General features: G+C 36.7%; 1 protein-coding gene across 3 annotated transcripts in view; it reads left to right on the forward strand.

The window, feature by feature from the left end:
- Positions 1-6,208: 6,208 nt before the first annotated feature.
- CEP120 (centrosomal protein 120) overlaps positions 6,209-22,949 on the forward strand; it is a 35,731-nt gene continuing 18,990 nt past the window's right edge. Inside the window, exons 1-12 of one of the 3 annotated variants that reach the window (XM_026063915.1) lie at positions 6,209-6,416; positions 7,062-7,218; positions 8,312-8,426; positions 9,485-9,626; positions 10,977-11,125; positions 12,795-12,992; positions 14,882-15,109; positions 15,361-15,568; positions 16,633-16,746; positions 18,018-18,195; positions 20,213-20,362; positions 21,267-21,449. In XM_026063915.1, coding sequence (XP_025919700.1) covers positions 6,365-6,416; positions 7,062-7,218; positions 8,312-8,426; positions 9,485-9,626; positions 10,977-11,125; positions 12,795-12,992; positions 14,882-15,109; positions 15,361-15,568; positions 16,633-16,746; positions 18,018-18,195; positions 20,213-20,362; positions 21,267-21,449 — 1,874 coding nt within the window. In that variant the 5' untranslated portion in view covers positions 6,209-6,364. Of the gene's footprint in view, positions 6,417-7,061; positions 7,219-8,311; positions 8,427-9,484; positions 9,627-10,775; positions 10,870-10,976; positions 11,126-12,794; positions 12,993-14,881; positions 15,110-15,360; positions 15,569-16,632; positions 16,747-18,017; positions 18,196-20,212; positions 20,363-21,266; positions 21,450-22,949 lie in introns of those variants that run through there. The other 2 variants (XM_026063916.1, XM_026063917.1) reach the window with 2 other exon arrangements.

Raw genomic sequence — 22,949 nt, forward strand, 5'->3', positions numbered from 1 at the left:
GTGTCAAAAGCCTTGCTGAAGTCAAGGTAGACAACACCCACTGCTCTCCCCTCATCTACCCAGGCAGTCATTCCATCATAGAAGGCTATCAGATTGGTTAGGCATGATTTCCCCTTCCCTGAAATCATCCCTTTGAAGAAACCTTCTCATTGACTCCCATAGCTTCTGAATTAGGCCCTTAGTCTAATTTAGATTTATTAGTACTCACAAGATGCAAGGAGTTTCTTGGGATGAATGAATGACAAGAAGCAACTGATGATATGAGAGATTCCCTTCCTCATTAATCATGAGGAAATGCCATTCTCTGAAATTATTTCAATGTACATTGCAGCCACAGGGTACCCTTTAAGATGTTTAACCCCAAGGCAAGTATGTTAAAACTCTGAAAAATGCAAATGCTTGTAAGAATACCAGAGCATTTGAAACAGAGCCTATGAAGCTAAGGTAAACAGTATGCCCACTTTTAAGGAGTCATTAGAACAATTGCTTTTTTCAAAAATTTGAATAAAAGTCTTCCTCCTTCCATGTAATTAGTGTTTGGCAATTCTTGATTCTTTAGTAATACTCTACCAACTAAGTACTAAGCAGTCAAGCAGCAGGAGCAGCCCGTGTAACCGAAGACAATCAGATATGCAATGATTAGATTAGATTTTTAGATTTGAAAAGGCATGAATCATCTTCAGTCTTAGGGTTATCACAGATATTTTCACATAGAGACTATGACCTGATACTCTACTGAAAAGGTCTGAAAAGAAACGGGAGCAATCCTGTAAGTTCAAAGAACAGTCCTGGAAGTATCACAGCACAAGTGAGCTTAAGGGAGTTCAAAAATATATTAAGATATTCTTCAGGATGCTCTAATTTTTTGTCGTAGAGTGAAGGTAATTCGAGACAGTCTTAGAACTGAGAGTGGAACACAGCCATTGTTCTTGCATCAAATACAGGAATATCCACTGGATACTTTGAATTCATTTCTTATATAGAGCTGTCCATTTCATTCAGATCCTATTCGTCTAACAATTTTCTACATTTTGTTGATGGTACTATTCACCAGTACAGCTTCTGTGAATTAGGCATTACAATAAACATTCTGGTGACATCTGCACCATTTTGTGATACGTAGTACAGCACAGACAGCAGAGAAGAAATAGTCTTATTCTTGTTATTCTGAAGAAATGTATTTCCCCATCTAGCTCTCCCTTTTCCAGAAAAATAAAGTTTACTGCTCTGCTAATCCAATCTTCGTAAAAGAGCCTCCAGCTGTCCCTCTTCTTAAATTTCAATTTCCTCAATTTAAATTATTGTTTTGCTCTTCCTGAGCATTACCAGGTCATTCAGTGAAGACTGAGAAGTGATTCCAATTTTAAATTCTGCCTTAAAGACAGTATATTTTCCCCTGCAACATGTTCAACCTCTTTATAAAGTATGCTCTTACTGAAGTTCTATTTTATGGTAAAACAAACAAAACATTTAAGAATACCCCCAACAAGTGTAACCAAACAACCACAAGAAAAGCATTGAAGCTATCCTTTCAGAACACATTGCAGTTTCCATCCCTATGCAATTTACCACATTCTGTGTGTGAATAATCTTACGAGGTAAAAGGATCCGCAAATGTTGGAGACGCAAGTCAGGTTGAACAAGAACTAAACAAAAGAACTTGAGTTAATTAACAGCCACCCTGAGGTTATTTGTTAATTCTTTTAGAAACAAATATGATCCATTTTGAGCTGAAAACACCAGAAACAACATGAAATTAAAAGCACCAGATTTTTTTTTAATTGAGATGTTCATTGTAGAACCCATTCCAAAACAAATAGTGAATGAAACAACACAATCTTCCAAGCAGAAATGTCTTCAGGGCTAGTTACAAAGAAACCAAATGTCTGAGTGGAGAGCATAATTCATCCCTATTTAAACTGTGTATGATCTCTTCTCAGATAAGATCACGATGACCCTATTCTATCCTGTTTTACGCTTGATTTCTAACTATGAGTTAAGGACAGCAAGGGGGGATCTTTGAAGCTAATACACCATGCTGTGAAACATCAGCAGTACAGCTACAGCTGGTGGTCAGTCTACAGCTGATAGACTGATCATCTGATTTGTAATGGGAAATACAATGTTCCTAATTTGAGCAAACAGAAAGCAATGCTTGACAAGAAAGGGCTGACTGACTAAAGAGTACAGTGAACCTACAGATGATACAGAGCAATTACCAAACTCATCACCTTCCACTCTTAGTTGAAGCTCCTTTCACTGACATTTTTAAAAATAAATAAATATTATTAACAACGATAATTACAAAACAAACAATCTCCACATATTTTTCTTGTTGAGAAGAGGATGAATAACCCAACTTCTAAGAGATGCTAGTTGTAGTCTTTAATGCATTACTATTAGCACTTGGCTACTAGAATGATGAAAGTCAAGAAGAGATACTGTTATAGGTGAATAGCCTCTAACACGGGAGAAAAAAAACAATGAATTTTGACCAAAACATTCAATAATGATAGTCATAATTCACCCATTTGTTCAATAATTACCTCAACCACTGGCTATATAAAGAAAATTTGGTAACCAATGGTAACTTAAATATTCTACCCAATATTTACTACTAGATTTGTTTTCATGAGCTATCTGATCATATTTATTTACATAATTTTAATTCTACTGTTTCCTTAGAGATGTGGGGTAAGTGAAGGTAGTAATTAAGCACAAGACAGTGGATCAACTCTATTTTCTTCATGCAAATTGGATTATAAATTAACAAATGGATCTTGAAAGTGTTATAGTTCTAATTCTATTTCTAAATGAAAAGCATAATGATATTAATTTGTCTAATGTGCATTAAACAGAATTAAATTCAGAAAATGGAAAAACATGTTGACTTTCATAGTCTTAACTCAATATTATAGAAACCACTGACTGCGGTTGAAACACAGGGTGACTACTTTACGAAGATAATACTTTGAATGTTCTTAGTGAACAATTTTTTTACTCTATTTGAAATATATCTTCATTTTTGAAAATGAACTTTTTTCAGATAGATAAAAATTATCTAGCAAATAACTAAAAATGAGTGTGTTACATGGTGACATTTAAAATCTTATTAGTACAATCACAGTCTTCATATTGTTCTATTTAAGTGCCTTTCCAACCCCAATATGTTTATTGAGGTCTGAGAGTCATTAGATTGTTCCAACTTGGTTTAAAAAAAGGCTTAACAAATTTTGAGAAAGCAGATTTCAGTGAACTCAAAGGAAAAATAAGTAAGATTTCTTCAGAAAACATGTTTAATAGAAAAAGAGTTCAGGAGAATTGGTAGTTCCCTGTAGAAACTCTTTGAAGATATATGCATAAAGTATTGAAATGCAAAAAATGGGAAGGACAGTTCCGGCTAAATTATGAACTCTTCAATGATCTAGGCAAATTACTAAGGAGGAGTATAAGAAGTAGCAGAAACATCTGAAGACAATATCAGGCAGGCAAATCCACAAGATGAGATACAACAAGTCAACATTAAGAAAATGTAATAAGAAAACATTCTTTGGTGATGATAGGGAGGTAAAAGAAAGACTTGGTCTGCTGCAGAACAGGATGCACAAATGAAGCTGAGAAGACCAAAGAGTGTAATGTCTTTTCCTCTCTCTCACTTTTTTTTTTTTTAAGTCTTTACTAACAGAGGTTAATGTTGATTAGGCACAATTAATACCTGTAACATAAAGATAAGAAGTCAGGCTAGAACAGGGAGAGAACATCTGAGAATAAAGTTTCACAAGGTAGCTGACCTGATTTAATGGCTTGCTGCTGCCAAAGGAGGAGATCCCACATGCTTTCACATGTGCACACACAAACACCCACACACCACTGCAGCAAGACACACGCTCTCATTCGTTCCTTGTGCCTGCTCTGGCATTTGTTTCACCCTTTCTTACACCAGTTCAGCTTGCTTAAATGGGCAGAAAACTAATCCAAGAACAGTAACAACAAGTAGTGATTGTTTTTCCATTATGTAGTTTAGAAGATAAAGTTGAGACTATGCAGGAAAATGCATGCAGTAATTCTGTTCTACAAAATACTGATAAGGCCTCATCTGGTATAGTCTATCCAGCTACAGATACTGTTAATGAAGAAGGTTGTGGACTAATTAGAGTTCAGAGAAAGGCAACAAGAATGAAAAGCGCTGAAAACATGACCACCAGAGAAGACTTGGGAACCTGAGATTTCTCCAAAAAAGACTAAGCAGAGAAATGGCAGCAGTCTTTATTCAGGTAAACAGCACATAATAAAAAAAAAAGGAATGAAAAAGGAAGAAAACTGATTACAGAGACTGTCCATAGAGGGTTATCAAAAGCTATCAATCTGGGGCATTGGGTTGAACAGAATGTAAAAAAGATTCATTGTAAGAATGAAAGAGGAAAAATCTCTCATAGGATTATGGAGATTAGAAAGAGAAAATAAGGGAAAACACGAATTGAGTGAAGAAAGGCCAAAAATAGAAGGGAACAAAAAGGGATGAATGTTGATAGATGAACGTTAATGAGGAAAAAGGAGAGGCCCACTGAGGGATAAATTTTAATTAGCTTTTTCCATCCAGAAAAAAAATCTGACTCTAATTTCTAGAATAAACATCATGTTAAAACTTTTTAAAAATCTTTATTTACTGATATCATGTTTATTGTGGCCACAAACTGTAGCACTTTGATATGGAATAAACTCCAGTACATAAAAAAGACATTACTTCCAGGAATTACACCCAGAGAAATCAGTTTTCAAATATAACTAGAGTAAGAAAGAAGCTGCCAGGTAAACTGTACATTTTTGTTAGCGTCTGTGGGCATGTTCCCTCCCTAGCCAAAACTACTCAGGCCTCCAGGCCTTCTTAAAAACCTGCAATACAAGTACCCACAATTAGATTCAGATTGCGCTTGTCCTTTCATAGATCAGAGAAAAAAATCACAAAACTCTATCAATCCTTACCTATAATATGTAGGTTGACTATTAAATACCCAATATTTGTCCACTCCTAATGCAAACCCTTGTGAAAACCACGATAACACATTTATATTTACTGCTTTGCTTTGAGGTTTTCAAATATTTTTTCTTGACACAATTTACATGTTATGGTGCTTCAAATGACAAGTTAATGGACACTACAGGAAAGTTACTCGTTAAGTCAAAGCAATGAAAAAATAGCATAACCATCTGATGATATCTCAAGCTTTTCCTGACCATCAAACTTCCAAAGAACAAGAAATAGGGATGATAAATGCTTAGATAAACTTGCCTCTGACCAAATGAAGCTAGGACTAGCCTTTGGGTTAGTTGCTGAATTAGTTGTACCTGTATGAAGTGACGGCAAGATGCCGGCTGTGGAGCTGCAGGGGGTTCGGGGAGGGTAACTCCCTAAGGTGGCACAGGATCTGTTCCGAGCTACGGGCACCACGGAAGACACAAACACAGCGGTTGCGTTATTTTGGAGAGACGTCTTTTCAGCACCATACGGAGCAACGTGTATCAGAAGCAAAACACAGGGTCTTCTCCTTGTGGGGCATACACCCTCATGTCACCCGGAATTATGCCGCTGATGCGCACCCCTCGCCGGGGGGATGCAAGGGCAGTCTGTGACCCATACGAGGGGCCAAGGATGGAAACGGCCTGAGCGCAGGCCGCCACCTCCCAGGAGCGGGCAGTGCCAGGTCGCGGCCAGGGCGCTGCGGCAGGGGCAGCTGCCCGGGGGCCCTCCGGGGCGCGGCCGGGGTGCGCACGCCCGCCTGGCACTGCCTGGGGCTCGGAAACCTTATTCCGGATTAATTCACCCTTCCGGGAGGGTGAAAGCCACAACCGGGCAATTAAGAGTTGACATACGCGGGCACTGGACGTCCCGGATCTAGCCGGGCTTAGGTGAGCGATTACGGCCACGCCGCAGCTGCAGCCTGCGGGCCAGAGACGCCCCAAAGCCTTTAATCTTCGCGCGCGAGCTCCCGCCCGCCCAGGCAAATGGCGGCCGCACCTCCCCCCCCGGCGGCGCCCCCTGGCGGCGAGGAGGGCGCCCGCCGCCCCGCGCCGCGCCAGGGCTGCCCTCCTCGCCGCCAGGGGCGCTACCTCCGCTCCCGCCGGCGGCCTCGGAGCGGCGGCCCCGCCGCAGCGCCCCGCCGCCAGGGCCGGAAGCGACGCGCGGAGCGGGCGGGGGCGCCGCCGTTGCTAGGCGGAAGTGCGGCGGGAGGCGGCGGTTGGCGTTTAAAGGCTCCGCGGCGGCAAAGGGCCGTGAGTGGCGCCGCTGCGAGCCGGGCTATCGCCTCCGCCTCCTCCCTCTCCCCCTCCCCCCGCGCCCCGGAGCAGCGCCGGGCGGAGCGGGGAGATGGTGTCCAGAGCCGCCGACCGGCTGCTGATCGTGGTCTCCATCCTGGAAGGTAGGTGGGGGCCGAGGACGGGGCCTGCGCCGCCCCTCGGCGAAGCCCCGTCCAGCACCGCGGGACGAGCCGGTGGTGCTGAAGCGGCGCGGGCGGCCGCGGCGGGGCAGCGGGAGGCTGGCGGCGCCGCCGGCTCGGAGGGCGTTGGGTCGGCGCCGGGTCACCGCGGTGATTCTCGGCGACATGGATCAGCTCTTCCCAGCCTGTTTCTGGGAGCTGCTTGCCCCAAATATTATTTAAAGGAATGGTGAAAACATCCTTGCTTTCCTGAAAAACTCTAAGTGTTCTTGCGTTACACTTTCCTCGTATCTAAGCTTCCTTTGTTGTTATTTAAATCCCTTATCACAGTCTGTGCCAGAGGATAGCGAATAGCTGGTTACTGCTCCCTCTGAATGAGGCCTTTATGTAGGCAGAGGCCGTGTGTCCCGTTAGTCATCTTTCCTCTAGGCTAAAGAAAGCGACTTCTTTAGCTTTTCCTTATGGAAGAACAGAGTTGTAAGTAAGTTCAAAAAAGATGATGTGGAAAATGTATTTTATGTGATTATTTCTTATATGACATAATGCTAACCTCTTGTGTTGTGCGTTTTTCCACCTCCCCCCACCACCAGTGATGGTGCCTGGTAATTATACTGTGTATTTTTGCAGGGCGCTATTTTCCAAAACGAGCAAAGCGTATGCTTATAGTTGAAGCGAAGTTTGACGGTGAACAGCTGGCTACCGATCCTGTAGAGCATACTGATCAGCCTGAATTTGCCACTGAATTGGCTTGGGAACTTGATAGGAAAGCACTTCATCAGCACAGGTAACACTAAAAGATTAAGTGCGAAATAAAGTTAATTTCGTTTGGAAATAGTTTTCTCATCTCTACAGCTAGTGAAATATGATTTTTGTGTTACTGTCATCTGAATTTTTTAGAAACTGTCTTTTAACTATACACTGACATACCATATTGTTGCCACAACAAACAAAAGCGGTATGAGGCAAGATAAGTGATGTTTAAACAATCTGAAGATTATATTTGCCCTATTTAAAAATATATATATATAATATACATTTATATATACATATATATATTTATATACATTTTATGTATTTTTTTATATATATATACACATAAAAGCAAATTAGTTACACTAAAAGTCGAGCACTGAATTCAAGCTTTATTATGTATGCTGTGTCATGAAGCACAATAGAGTTAGGTTAATTTCAAACCTGAAAAGCCTACTTAAAATATTTTTAAGAACATCAGATAGAAGAGCTGGAAAACTGAGTTTGGGTTCCATAACTGTCATTTGGTCCTCACCAGAAATATGGATGTGATATTATGGTTCTGTCCAGTGTAGGCTCAATATGGCAAAATTACAAAACTGGGAAGCTATATTCTCAGCGGTGACAAGTGTGGATAATCCTGCAGAACTGCTATTGCTCAAACCACTGGGAAACATCTTTGTCAAGAAGTTGAAAAGGCCATATTAACTTTATGAGGAARGAAAAATCTCAAAGTGTACCTTATGCTAAAGACCTTGTCTATGTTTCTAGATATTTTTACATAACTCTTTCACGTAAGTCATACTTTTAAAATGCCCTCACAGCTGAAATTCCAATTTTATGTGAATGGCTCTACCTATTTCATATAGATTAGAATGGATTTATTTGTCACTACCTCTCCTTTTTTTACAAAACTTATTGATTTGCTAATTCTGTCTCACTTAATGCTCAATTTTTAGGAGTTTGATGTAAACTTAGTTGCAGACTTATCAGAACTAGTTATGTAACAAATTTCAATAAATTTTATATTGTCAATGTGCTTGAAACTTGTGAATTACTTTTGTGAGCTAAGTGCAGTTGCAGAGATTATGTTTATATTTTTGATTTCAGCTGAGTTATTCTTACAGGCTGCAGCGTACACCTATCAAACTCCAGTGTTTTGCATTGGATCCTGTAACTTCAACTAAAGAGAACATAGGCTATATTGTACTTGATTTAAGAGCTGTCCAGGAAAAGAAGCAGGTATGCTATTAGCTCTAAAAATATTAGTAATTGATGTTTTGACAACAGTACTGTTACAGTTACAAGAGAACTCGATATAAGGAGTGTATGTAACTTTTGGGTCTTGTTTTGAAGAAATCTGACTTTTATTTGATCACCTATTTCAAAATTTTCTTTTTTAAACATCTTAACTCTCTATATAATAACACGGACAAACTAAAATGCTTTTGTATTCATCTTATTTAAATGATGAAATACTTTAAGYTGCTTGCTGAAGAATGAAAAAACTAACTATGGAGATTTTCTTAAATTCTTACACTTTTGAATTTGAAAAATGAAACATTTGTGAGGAACACTTTTAATTGCCACAATTTAACCACCTGGAAAATTTATCAGAGTAACTGAGTATCCATTGTCAAATCAAGACTTTAGACTTGCTTAAAAAAAGAAAGAAAGGAAAGTCTTAATGGGCCTCTTTGGAAGATTTCTTAGGTGATCATAAGTTATACTTTAGGCAAACACAATTCTGAAACACAAATTAGATGACTGAATGTGACTTCAATGGACCACATGTTCTAGCCTCTTAACACAGCATGGACTCAACATAATATAATTGTTTACATAAGTCTAATTCATCAAAACTATGTTCCACTTGGTCAAAACATCACTGGATTTTCTAGGACCCCGGTTTCTTATTTGGCATCGTAAACCTTCAGGATTTGTGATTCATGTAGTTTCCTATGCAGTCTTTCAGCTGAGAACTTAAAGATTCTCTCTTTTAATTAAGGATTTATAGAATGTTTTGCTTGCTGACTTGTTTAATGTGCCAGTCAGTGGAAAAGAATATGTTCAGCTCTTCTTCTGGGAATCACTGTATAGAATCTTTGTTAGTAAGTTAATAGCTTAGTCAAAACAGACCATTTTTTGAAATACCTATTGAGGTACTTTCCTGTAAATAATATGGTGGAAAGGCAAGAGCAAATTTATTTATTCTGTAACTGTATTACATTATGATTTTTCCTGTTTTTTTTAATGTATTTGGTTTTTATTTCTGTTTTTTTTTGTTTTTAATTATGTAGACACCAAAATGGTATCCTTTACTTAGTAACAAGTACACTAAATTTAAATCTGAGTTACAAGTAGGTGTTGTGTTGGAAACTGATACAAAAGCAGTGGTGGATGGTTTTAAAGCAAAGGAGGCACCTCCTAGAGAAGGGAAAGGTAAGTAGCAGAATAAAAATATCACTGACTTTTAATTCAGAAAGGTGTTTCTTATGCAGGAAGAGTATAGCACTTTTTGCAAATGTTGTATTGTTTTGAGCCCAAAGAGCACTTTATTGTTATAGCACTTCCTATACAGATAATTTACAGCCAATTAATGCACGTTGTCATGATGGGTATAAGCTCTGTTATAAGGATGCTTCACTTTGGCAATTGTGTGACTTTCAGGTGGACAGAGATGCAAACTAGCAGATCTTTAAGACTGAGGGAATTGGAGATGCACAGTTACTTCTGGCAGCATTTTAGACACATTTCAGGACTCTGGAAAGTTTTGTAACTAAAGAAATAAGAAAGGAAGAACTTCATAGGATGTAGTTCTAGTAGTGTGATTACAAAGTAGTGCAGCTGGAATTTAATACAGTATTATAATATTACAAAGTATTGGAATATTATAAAATAGTGCAATAATTCAGAAAAGAGAAACAGGCCAACCAGTAAATGACTTTTTTTTCCTCCTCTAAACTGAACTGTTCAATACATAAATCATGTTATGCTGATAATAATTTTTTGAGGTTAGGTCCCCTTTAGATTAACTGCAAGGATTCATTCCACTTCTGAATTCTATTCTACACTTCTCTCAAAATTAGTGAAACATATCAAATGGTAAGTGTTGAGTGCTAGGCAGTAGAAACTGGTTTGCATATTGTATATTCCCATGGAGAGGCTTTGTATTTGTCCTCTGATACAGAAATATAGATGAGCAAATCTAGATGAGCAAATGTAAACTCTTTGATACAGTGAACTCTCCATGAGTCAGCTGGTCTATAGGATCTATTTAGTGACATATTTTTAGCTCATGCTAGAGCTGGATCCGTTAGAGGGCTGTAGGCACTTGAAATACCTTGAGTTTTTGCAGGCTAACTTCTTTGAAACAGTGACTATGGACCAGCTGACATCATGCTCCCTCATATTTAACTAGTCAGAGAGAAGGCAGCATACTAGAATCCAGCCTAATAAAATTAAGTTCCAGGTTTTAATAATCACTGTAACACTAAATTAAAATACACACTAGCATTCTATCCAGCGTTGTCTTCAAAACACATCTATTCTCACTGAATTGAAATTAATTTAGGAATTTTTTTTTTGTAGCTATATTTAGGGGCTTAGGTTTTTATGCTGAAATGCTATGGAACCAAACATCCAACTTTGTATTGTACTTGTAGAAAGAAGATTAAAAATAAAGGTAATTTTTTTTAAATATGATTACAAAGAAGCAGCGATTGAGTACATCATGCTAAGTTACTCTGTCTTTATTTTTATTTTATTTTTTCTCCCCTTCTCCTTTCTTAGTATCCACCCTTCTTTCTGGACTGGACCCTAAAAGTATTGTAGCAGTCCTGAATGAAGAGGAGGGCTATCATCAAATTGGACCAGCAGAGTATTGTAGAGACTACTTTGTTTTGTCTGTAACTATTGCATTTGCCACACAGCTAGAACAGGTTTGTTTCATTGCTACATTTAGTTTTTAAGAAGTACTTGCTACATTTGTATTCTGACATATTTCTACTTTAGGATTTTTGTTATCTTGTAAGCCTTCTGCAATAAATAGTCTTATCTGCTTATTGAATTAATATAGATCAATTTGAATTTCAATTTTATGTAGTGCTTACATTTCAAATTACAAGTGAAAGATTATTATTCTTTTGGGACATTAAATTGTAATGTTTTTATAAACTGTGCATTACTGTAAAAGGTGTCTGAACAGACAATATAGAATTAATCTTATGAACAATTCTTCAAAATCAGAAAATAATGACAGTATAATAAGTATGCTGGAGGACTGAACTTCACCACCTCAGCTGAACGGGGAGGACTTCAAAGCATCAGATTTTACTGACTCTGGAGAAGTTTGCCTAAAGTTAGAATTAAAGCTGATCTTGAAATTAAGATTTGACTGCACTCTTCTGTATATGACATACTAGTACAACCATATGCACTTGATGACCAAAGGCCTGAAACTGGTTTATCCAATACAAACTCCTGCCACTTGATCTACAGGAAATTCTCCAGTAGAAATAGTGTCCTTTCAGGAAATAACTATCTCAGGCATATTGTAAGCTTAGCCATTTTTCAGATAAAGGTCAGAATGTAGCAACTAAATGTAATTACTCTGTTTCTTCAAGTGTAGTTACAGGTACATTAAGCTTAAATCCTACTGCTGTCCAGCTGTTAAAGCTTGAATTGAAAGTACACAGCTGATAAAACTTAGCATTCAATGGAATGTGGTGCACATATGCCAAACTTTGCATAAAATTAAATACCTGTCAGAACCGTAAGCTGTATGAAATGGTAGACTTCATATCCTACCAAAGGGAAAGACTTATCAGTGTGCATGAAGTACCATGCTAATGTGACTATTTCACTATTTGAGACCTCAGCTACTGTGTCTCTGCTGTGCTGCACTGATACAGTTTGGGGTTTCTCTGCACTGGCTGATTTCAAAGTATGGGCAGGCCCAAGTTACTATGAAAATCTGATGTCAAGTCAGGTTTTATTTGCTGTGAAACTCATAGGATATGATGAACTCTCTTCAGAGAAAGTGCTTAGATTTTCTATGTCAGAATTAGAGGTCTATATGAAATAAACTCCACTGTGATCACTCTGAGGCAGATTGTGCCATTTTTAGCATTGAACTTACAGTTGCAATAGCTAAGGGATGGAATAGTTCTGTTTCTGCCTGTTCTAATAACTTAGGTGACTAAATAAAAGATTATATAACTTGATGTCTAAGCTGCATTGTTTATTTAAATTATAAATATTTTGTAAAGGCACTGTTTATTTCTGAGTATTTGTACAGTGCCCGACTTCACTAAATATTTGATATTGTTACAGCCCTTGGTGCCAATACATCTTACAGCTAATTGAAAATGAGCCATTYTGAAAGTTAGTGGTTTGCTTGTGAAGTAAGATTTTTATTCAGCTTGAGCAATAATGTAAAAGTGTTTCCATTAATTTTTTATTAATGTACTGCAAGCTGGGACTGAGATCAGCCGCTCTGAAGCTTGACATCATTTTTAAGCTCTTTAATTTCGAAACTAATGCTTAAGGATTACTGTAACTATATATTAATGAAAAAGAGACATTCTTCTTTCACACTTCTTTTTTTAGTTAGTTCCTAGTACTGTGAAGCTTCCGGAACGACAGCCTGAGTTTTTCTTCTACTACTCATTACTGGGAAATGATGTCACAAATGAACCTTTCACTGATTTAATTAATCCAAACTTTGAGCCAGAAAGAGCTTCAGTTCGAATACGTAGCACAACTGATGTTCTCCAAGTTTATCTTTGTGCACAGTCAAAATTGCAGGTAAGCTGTTTCTTTTCAAACATGATTATGTAAATGAAATAAATTTCCCCCCTCACCTTGAAACTGGAAAGAATTTCCATTTCCAAAGCTAGACTATACTGCATTATTTTTGGCCCAAATATAAAGTGATTCTTCCTCTGCAAAACAAAACTGATATGAGGGAAACCCTATTAGCAAGTTTCTCAGCTCAGAGAGAGTACAGTGTCTTTAATATGGCAGCTATAGCAAGCTGGTGCAGTTGCACGTCATGACAAAAGGCACTGCTGAAACATGGTACCCCCAGTGGGCTAATTTAGCATCTTCAACAGCTCTGAGTGCTGGGACATCCTCTGGACTCAGACCATCTGCAAGCCACAGCCCTGCTTTGTGCTGCCTGTGATAACCTTACCCGCAGCAGCTGCTCAGGTCACTGGAGCCTCTTGCTGAGATTCCAGATTCACTGCCATCAGCACTGTTTGTGAATAAAGGGAGAGTTCTGGATTTTTTTTTTTTTAATTTCTCAACTGCCAGACATTAATTTTTAAATTAAACTCTAGCCATATATTTGGTTTGGGATAGTGCTTATCTTTAGCCTAGTCTTTAAACATTGGGTAGTATTTAAAGTCTCTGCAGTGATGTGCTTTTGGCTCACATTCAACTGGTTGCAAAACGAGACAATTTTACTGAGAACAGTATAAGGTTTTTAATAAGATGGTTGGTAAATAAGGCAAGTGTTAGTTATAGAATGTAAGTCTTGGATCTGGACTCTTTTAAAAGTTGCTCTTTTGCCTTCTCTGTACTAGATTATAGGGTTTAAACTTATATGGACCATTTTAGCTTTGTTATTGTTTGTTAGTTTAGAAAAAGGTTTTGTTTAACTTTGCTTCAGAATTTTATGTCACAACGTTAAATATTTTTCTAATGAAAATTTTTCTTTAGAAAAACATAGGCACTGATGTGTTAGGAATTTAATCAGATGTAAGTCTGTTGTCTTGATACAAAATATTATGTACTTACATATTTCATCTGTGTTATTTTTTCATCATTTTGAAGAATTCAGAACAGTATCTGTCATGAGGTCAGATCCGCTTGTTGGTTTACAGCTTTGTTTCTCTGACCTCTGACTAAGCTTCTTGAAGTTAAGGAGATGTATATAGCTAGATAGATTGGTAGCTGGAACCTTGTAGCACTGAAGTCTTCATCTTCTACAAAAAGTCTGTTAAATATAAAGAATCAGAATAAATTGATCTCATCTGCTAAAATGGAGCAGAACTGACCTTTTTTATCTGAGGAAATATCAAATTGGTATGTACATTTCAAGGAAAAACTTTCACTGAGGAAAATAAATGACTTTTTTTAGATCCGTCTTTCACTAGAGTGTTTATATATATACTAAGCTGTGGATGGAGGAAACAATTGGGTCAAGTTTGTGGAAAAGGGAATAAAGATTGGTATCAGGAATTAAGAACAAAGTTTATTTCCTGAAACCCTTGCTATTAAAGTGGAGTCTAAATATATGCACACAGGCTGAACTTTCAAAGAACTTGATTTTTTTTTTCCTTCTTCTGTATCTTGTCATGGTGTATTTTAGATGCTTACACCATATACAATCCATACTGTCCTTTAAAGGCACTTAAAAATTTGAATTTGTCATCCAGAAAAAATTTGACAGGTAGCCTGCAGTGATATGCTACTATACTAGCACTAGGGAAATCCCCACTTCCTCAATACTGAAATTCCATAGCTCTTTTTATACTGTTCCAACCCTTGTTCTCAGCATAAAGGGATTAGAGTAAGGATGCAGGTTTTAATTATTATTTTTATGCTACCTCTAGCAGAAGTCCAAATTCAGACATTTCAAGTGGAAATACACACACCAGTTACTTTCTAGCACTTTTGTATATATACAGATCCATCTTTGCTGTGGGGACCAGTCTCTCGGAAGCACTGAAATACCACTGTCTGGACTGCTGAAGAAAGGAAATGCAGAGATCGATCAGCGCCCTGTGGCAATAGAAGGAGCGTTCATCCTTGTTCCACCAAACAGAGCTAAACAAAAACTACCACAGTTGCCTTTGGACATGGCTCCTACTGTTGGAGTATCTGTAGTTCTGCAAAAGGAAAGCTTATGTGCCCAGGTATAGCTCACTAATTTATTTTTGGTTTAGATGTTGTTGCACAATTTTTTTTTTTTAAAGATATTTCTAAATCATATTTGACACTTAGGTATGTGAAGAAAACCCTGAAGGAATAAGTTGCATTATATGAATCATCCTTTCATTTTTTCATTTTTATCTGTGTCAGAAAAATAATCTCAAACCATAAAAATGTCATAGACAAAAATTTTCAATGCAAGTGATGGTCAATAAAACTGTATCATTTCATTCAGCCTTTCATCCCCTTAAATGCTGCAACTGAACCTGAACACCCACAGAAGAAAGTTCTTTCACCTACTAGGAGAAAAACAGAGGTCTTGGAGCAGAGATACCAGATTGTCCCATCTCATACTGACCAGTCTTCTCCCACAGAAGATGAAGCAACAGAAAGTGAAATGGAAGGTCTTAAGTCTGACAAAGGCACAAAACTAAATAAAAAGGGTATGTGTTTTATATATATGTTTTTCCCCTAGTTGTAAAGTTCAATTTTGAATCACATACTACTTACTTGTGGTCATGTGTTTCAGGCAAGTAAGAACTATTTACATGGAAGAATTAACAGTAGGAGAGCAAGTGATGTAATTTGAACATGGTAGTTGTTGAAAACAATTGGAAGAGCCAGATTGGGGATATGGTTGCATAGATGACAAGTGACATGGATGGTCAGCAGCTTGAAATATAATACCAGAAATGTTTGGATTTTTCTGAATTTGAGAATGGGGAGGTTCAGTACAAAGCCATGAAGAAACTGATTTGTCTGAAGAAGAGATGAAGTGATCCACCATTCACATTTATTAAATAGGAAGGTAGAGGAAATGCAGGATTTTTAAGCGTGAGGTTAAAATTTTTAAGGAACTTTCTCTACTGTCTGGCATAATCAATTGTGAATACAAAAACATTTGTACTATACAAATTCCTGGACAAAGATAAGCAGGTGGGGTTTTTTTGTTGTTTGTTTTAACATTAATCCCGTTGTAGAACATAGGGCCTTGTTAACCCACAGAGCTATTCTAAGGCTTTTGCTTGTTTGACTTTAACTTAAGGGCCATGTTGGGGGAGAAGATGAGGAGCAACAAAGATCAAAGAGTAAAGCTCAAAAGAGAGAATGTATTTGTTAGCTTTGTCTTCAGTAATGTTTAGCAAAGAAAGCTGAATGGTTATTTTCTAATTATACTTCTACTACTGGTCTTTTGAGATTGATCCTATAGAGGCACAGTTCTGTAGAGAAAAATCYCTGACCTGCTCCCACAATTTGTCTGCTAAATCAGACAAATTTCTTTTAATCATAACACACCTTATCTAAGCAAGGATTAAGCCCTTTATATCAAACATATCAAGAACATATAAAGAAAAAATTTTATGATCACTGTAATATATTTGAATCTGTGGTTAAGAAAAGTCCAGGGTTGCTTTTTTGTTTTTGTTTTTTTTGCTTTGTTTTGTTTTAATAGCTCTCTATGCCTCGGCAAGATGAAAAACATTGTCATTTCACAATTATGTTTCAGGGCTGGTGGCTGAGTCTTGCAAAGAAGTTAACAAACAGTACACTGAGGAGCTACCAGTTTGCAAATCCCAAAGCAGAGCAAAGTCACCTTTATTGTCAGAGCTGCAAAATTCCAGTAATGCAAAATAATTTTTTCAAAATTAGTACATTGAATGGAATTTGAACAGAGTAGTAGTTTAGATCCATTTTTAACTGTAGACTATTTGCAGTTTTATATTCCTGTGTCTTAAAATTCTATCCAGCTATTGAATTACACAAAGCAATTCAGTGACATTAATTTTTACCTGAAATGGCTGAAAATTATTTAAATTCATTCCTATGTTATGCTGACTTGCTGATATTGAAGTATTACTGCATTTTTCTTTTTTTATATTTTTACTGTTAGTTTATGGAGTGTTTTATTTTCATCATCAGAAAAACTGAAGTCCCAATATTAGCAACGATGTATTTTTTTTTAAATGACAAAAACTGAAACACTTAAGATGATTAGGAAGAAAGACCATTAGAACAGCTAGCAGTTATAAAAGACAATTGAGCGTTTTTCTGACAGTTTCTTTGCCTCTTTCTCTGCTTTAGAATCTTACACACTTTTGGAGGCTGCCTTTCAGAGACCTTGTCTGTAAAATTTGCAGTTTGACTTGTTGCTCTTTGAAGGCACAGTTGGAGGTTGAGGCACCAGCGTAAGGGCTTGAGAAGGCTGGATGACTTCCGTGACGAACTTGATGCAATTGGACAGGCCGCTTACTGTAGCTTCTGTTTCCTGCTTATAAAATGCCTATAGCAATAAGTGTTTTTTGATGAGCAGTTGTGCTATTTACAGAACTAGCTATAGCACTTTAGGTTTTCTTTCAATAGTTAACCTTCAGCTTGGGAACAGAAATTGCAGCTTCCTCACCTGAGGCAGTGCAATTGACTTGGTGCTCTGTCTTTTTCAGTCTCAAGTAAAAGAGGTTAATTCAAAGCAAACTAAGTTAGTACAAATTATTTTCTGTAAGCTAGCTTTGTCTGTGTGCACTCAGGTGGTTTAGGAACAGTTACATAAACTGTTGAAATGAAAGACTAAAATCCTGCACCATTCCTTTGTAGAACTGAATATTTTAGATGTTTATATATACTTTTTCCTGGCAATATGTATTTATATAGCTTTAAAAACAAAAGGCAATGGGAAAACCATTGTCTTCTGTAAAGTATATTATTTTGTTTTTTAAGCAGCAGTTTACAAGTGGAATGACTATTTTTCATAGTTAGTATTAACCTGTATTAGAAGGAATAGAAGTCTTTTGGGAAACATTCTGTATTTACTTGCATTTAAAATGTGAAGCACATCTGTAATATATTATAAAAAGATTATAAAAACATGCACAAATCCCTTCATTGTATTTTCAGCTGAGAATGCTCCAGCAGCTGTATCTCAGTCCAGCCCTGTGGGTGCATCGAGTTCTTCTGAGCCTGCTTCAGCACAGAAAATTGTCATTCCAGCAGCCTCTCACCATTTTTGCTTTTCAATAGATTTACAAAGTATACGGGGTCTGGAAGTTGGGTTTCCAATAAATTGCATTTTAAGGTATGATTTATTTTGGTTGATCTTATTCTTGGCAGTAATAGCATTTTTCAATACAAAAAACACCTAATTTGAACTATCAGTGGCAACATGCTGCCTGATGCTTTTTATCTTCACGTAGCCACTTTTCAGTAGCCAAACATTTTGAAGTGTTCAGCTGGTTCATCACTCAGCTTCTGAGAATTGTAGCATCAAAGGCAATATATAATGCTTCGCCTGCATTGGAATTTCTATTACGTCTCACTTGAGTATCAGAGCCCAGGCAATACAGATCACTATTCAGCCATTAGAGGAAAAGGAATATTACTCGTTACCTTGCTTTCTGGCTACCTTTCCAGCTGACTGAAGGAGTGATTTCTGTAGCTTCCATGTTTCCACAGAGCTACTTGTTGTGTTTCAGTAAGCTACAGATAAACTTGTGGTTTGTGTGAGATACTGAATCTAAAAGGAAGCACACTTACGCCTTAAAGGGAAGAACCAGTGTAGTATCATTTTGATGGTCTCTGCATACCGGAGGCAAAGCTTATTATTAGGAAGAAGTAGCATCTGTTATTAGATTGACTCAGGAGGTTATAAAAAAGAAGAAAGCTTCTGGATACATGAGCTTTGTGTCTGAAGGAAAAGCAGCAAGCTTCACCTGCTAGTTTGGAACAATTGCTTAGAGATTAGTTTGATTACATTACTTCCTGGTAACATGAAAGAAAAGTATGGGAGCAATTCTGAAGCATAAGCCAGTGTTAGCAGGGAGGAGGGTGATCTATTAGTCCCTGCAGGTCAGAGACAGAGAGGTGGAGGAATAAGGACTAAAAGGATGAAATATCAGTGAAAACAAGAGCATTGAAATCAGCATCTCTATATTCAGGTAATAATTTTTTACATTTCCAGTAAAGAGAAATTTTATTTTATTGTCTTTTTGTTTGTTTTGTTTTAGGTCTTCCTTAGCATTTAGGACCAAGAGTTCACTGATGCAGGGATAGTCTTGTTTGTTTGTTTATTTGTTTAAAAAAAAAAAAAAAGCTCTACTGATAGAGAATATCGTGTATTGATGGTATATGTGAATTCAGTGGTTCATAGCAGTTGTTACTGCTATGTTAGTTGCTATTTCACGCACTACCTTTTCTTTTTCATTCAATGATGAATATGGCAAGAAATTGAAGAGAGAAATAGTGAAACGCTTCAAAGCTAAGATTTCTGATCAGTTGCATTTTCACTGCGTATCTGGAGCATTATTTCATTCAGGTCTAAACCAACTCTTTAAATGGTATTTACATAAGCAGTTGAAGTATGGCATTTATAAGTGGCAGCAATTGATGCAGCATTATTTATTTTATTAGTAACTTAGTTGACAGCATCAATTTGAGAATACAGTTCTGGGGTTTGGGGGGAATTTTTTGTTTTTTTTCTGTTCTGATAGCAAGGCCAGTTCAAGAAGTTCTTGGCTTCTACTTTGTAATTTTATCATTCACTGAGTTGTGCAAATAGAGTTGTTTATCAGGCCACATTGTAAATCGTATCAGAAAAGCTACCTGACTTCTGATAACCAAGTTTCAGTTCTGACACTGGGTAAAAGTATACTTGGTTATCAGTTACTTCTTGTTAAACCATGCAGATAGTGTTAGTTGTAAGTATACTTATATTTACTTCTTTTAATTAAATGCTTTTATATAGTTATCTATATCTGAATATAATATTCCTTTCCTCCACAATTTTTATTGAGAGTGAGAAACAGAACTTTAATTTAACAAAGATTAACTCCTATGGTCCTGAATGTCAGCATAGATTGTTAAAACTTTTTCATCAAGGTAACAACAAATGTAAGTGATGCTGGATCAGTGCCAAGTAAATAAAAACTTTTGAATATTTGAGAGCAAAATTTCACTATTGGATATATTTATGCAACTTCCATTGACTTTAATACAACTTGTGCCCCGGCAAGACTTTTAAATTGGTTTTCCTGTTGTAGAAGTATAAGAAGAAAGTATATATTTGTTATTTGATTATTTTTTGTTATTTTCATTAGGTACTCGTATCCCTTTTTTGGCAGTGCAGCACCTATTATGACAAACCCACCTGTAGAAATCAGAAAGAATACGGAAGTTTTTCTTCCCCAATCCTACTGTGCATTTGATTTTGCGACAACACCTCATCAGCTTCAAGACACATTCTTCAGGTGGCAACTTACTACTTTTTATCTTAATTACACTGAAGGTCTTTTATCTCAGGTTTTATCAAAGGTTCAAATCTTTTAGTTAAGATCTTCACTTCAGTTTGAGAATYTAGTTAAAAAAAAAAAAAATCCAAGCATTAATAACAAAGAAAATTTAAAACACTGCTCTTCCAATTTGTACAGTACTGAATTTAAAGACAAGGATTCTAGAATTCTTGCTGTTCTGTGTGAATATTGATTCATGTAGGAACTACTGCTTACCAAAACAGGTGATGCTATTGCTGTATGTTCTTAAATTAGAAGTTGATAAATTACTTTAACAAAGCACTCTTATTTCTGTTGAAATAGATAGTTTTGTTTGTTTTTCTTTTTTTTAATATTTGACTATCAGGTATCTCTGAAATACAGTAAGTGCTAAGAAAGTTAAGTACACTGATGAAGGTTGTGGCACAATTGTCCTAGAAATAATTCCACCAGCTGTTGATAGGTGATTAAGATGTGGAATAAAGCAATTGTCAGAATAGTGGTATTTTGAAAGAAAAGGCAAAGGACAGAAATTCTGTGAGTGGCAGTGACTATACCTCTAGATCCTCTCCATTTATAAATACATATAAATATGGTTTAAAAAATATTCAGTCAATCATTTTCACTGCAATATTGTTCCCTGTAATAACTGAAAAAAGGAGTGCTGACCTGACCAAAGTCAGTGATGGAGAAGGTACAAAGCTGGGAGTCAGTCTCATTCCCCTCTGAATGAGAGGGAGTAAGCCCATGTTACTGTTTGACAGTTGTGACCAGCACGGATTTGGGAAGATATGTTTAGAAGGAGAGGTTCTTGTCCCAAAGGAAAAGGAATGTGTCCTCTTTTGTATTGATGGCTGCCACTAAAATCATTCCTTTGTTTCAGGTTACCCCTGCTGGTTGAATTGTGGCACAAGGATAAAATAGCCAAAGACTTGCTTCTAGGGATTGCAAGACTTCAGCTTTCAAATGTTTTGGGTTTGGAAAAAACCCGGTTCTTGGGTGCTAATGGTGAACAGTGCTGGCGCCAGACCTATAATGAAACAATCAGTGTCACAGCAGCACAAAGGTAAAACTCTTTTTCAAAAATTACCAAAATTGTAGCTAGATCTGAAGATTTGTTTGTTTAATATCTTCCTGAAAAAGGGGCAAGCTCTTCCTGTTTACTTTCTTTTTTTTTCTAATTTGAAAAATGTTGTTTTTAACTTGAAAAATTGAGGCATTCTTGAAAGGCATGTGTTCCAGTCGCACAGATGCACTGATAGCCCTATTGCAGACAAAATGAGGAGGACATTCATCATATAGATTTTTCATATTTTAGCAATTATTTGCAACACTCCTAACTTTCTTGATAAAATCTGAAAATAAGTAAGAAATGTTGACTAATTGAATGTCAACAAAATCGCAGCTAGGATTCCTGTTGGTCTTTTTGTGTAAAAGAGTTGTTTTGCAAAACCTTTGAAAGTTGCAGCAAAGATATTTCTGTCAATATGTAAATACTTATTTCAAACATTTTATAAAATCTCTTATTGTCATACTAGAAGTTTTAGAGAATGAGAAACCAAAAATAAATAGCAAAAGTAAAACAGAATAGTGATTAATTTGAGAGGACACTAGAAATGCATAACAGAAATTTATAATCTCAAGAAGTAGGTTGCTTTTGTTTGAAGGAAGTCCTGGTTATTTTTCACTTTAGATTTGTTTGGTTTTTTTTCTAGTAGTTTGTAAGTATTTTGAAAATCATGTTTAAACTCACAAACTTTTAAATTAAATAAAACTTACAGTTTTGAGGGGGGGAGAGGGGGTGCAAAAATCAGCGGATTGACACAAACTGATATCTTCCCTCCCCCGAAGCTGCTAGAAGATTGCTAGAATTTTTATTATGTGAAAGATAACATGGCCTGATCCTGTGAAGAGTCTTTTTTTATGATTTCACTGTATGTTAAACTTTGATGCTTCTCTCAAGAGAAAGAGTTACTGTTGAAATGAGACCTGTTTTTGCACAAAATTTAATTACCACTAGATGGCATTCTCAAAAATATAATTAGCTTTATGCGTTTTGCTGTGCTGACACATTTTTTAGCTTTGCTCTTTTTGGCCTAACACTAGTATATTCTTTATACACTAATATGTTAAACTGACTTTCAATAACTCCTATTTCTGAATTCTCTTACCTTGAATTTTATTTTTTTATCAGCGCAAAATAGAAAGTATTAAGAAATTAATGCAGTAATTTATGTTAATTTAGGTATGGTACAAATTTAGTCATTTTTATCTCTGAAATAACAGCACAGAAGATTGCAGGCCTCTGAAAATATTTTATTGTCTTCTTTTAGTTGATATAATAAAAATGGCCATGCTCAAAATCTTTTTATATTTACTGGAACAGAAAAATTCTGTGGAAATCAGAGCCAGGTTAACTTCTGCAGCCTTTTGTAGCAAATTACCTGATATCTAATACTATAGCTTCCAGGCTTTAAATGACTGAGTAGTTGTCTTTACATCAGTGTGTGGTTATAGCTGAAACCACAGTGTTGCTTCTGACCTATTGCAGATCTATACTACAGTG

The sequence above is a fragment of the Apteryx rowi genome, unplaced genomic scaffold, assembly GCF_003343035.1.
Source record: "Apteryx rowi isolate R43461 unplaced genomic scaffold, aptRow1 scaffold_203, whole genome shotgun sequence".
Classification (NCBI taxonomy): Eukaryota; Metazoa; Chordata; class Aves; order Apterygiformes; family Apterygidae; genus Apteryx; species Apteryx rowi.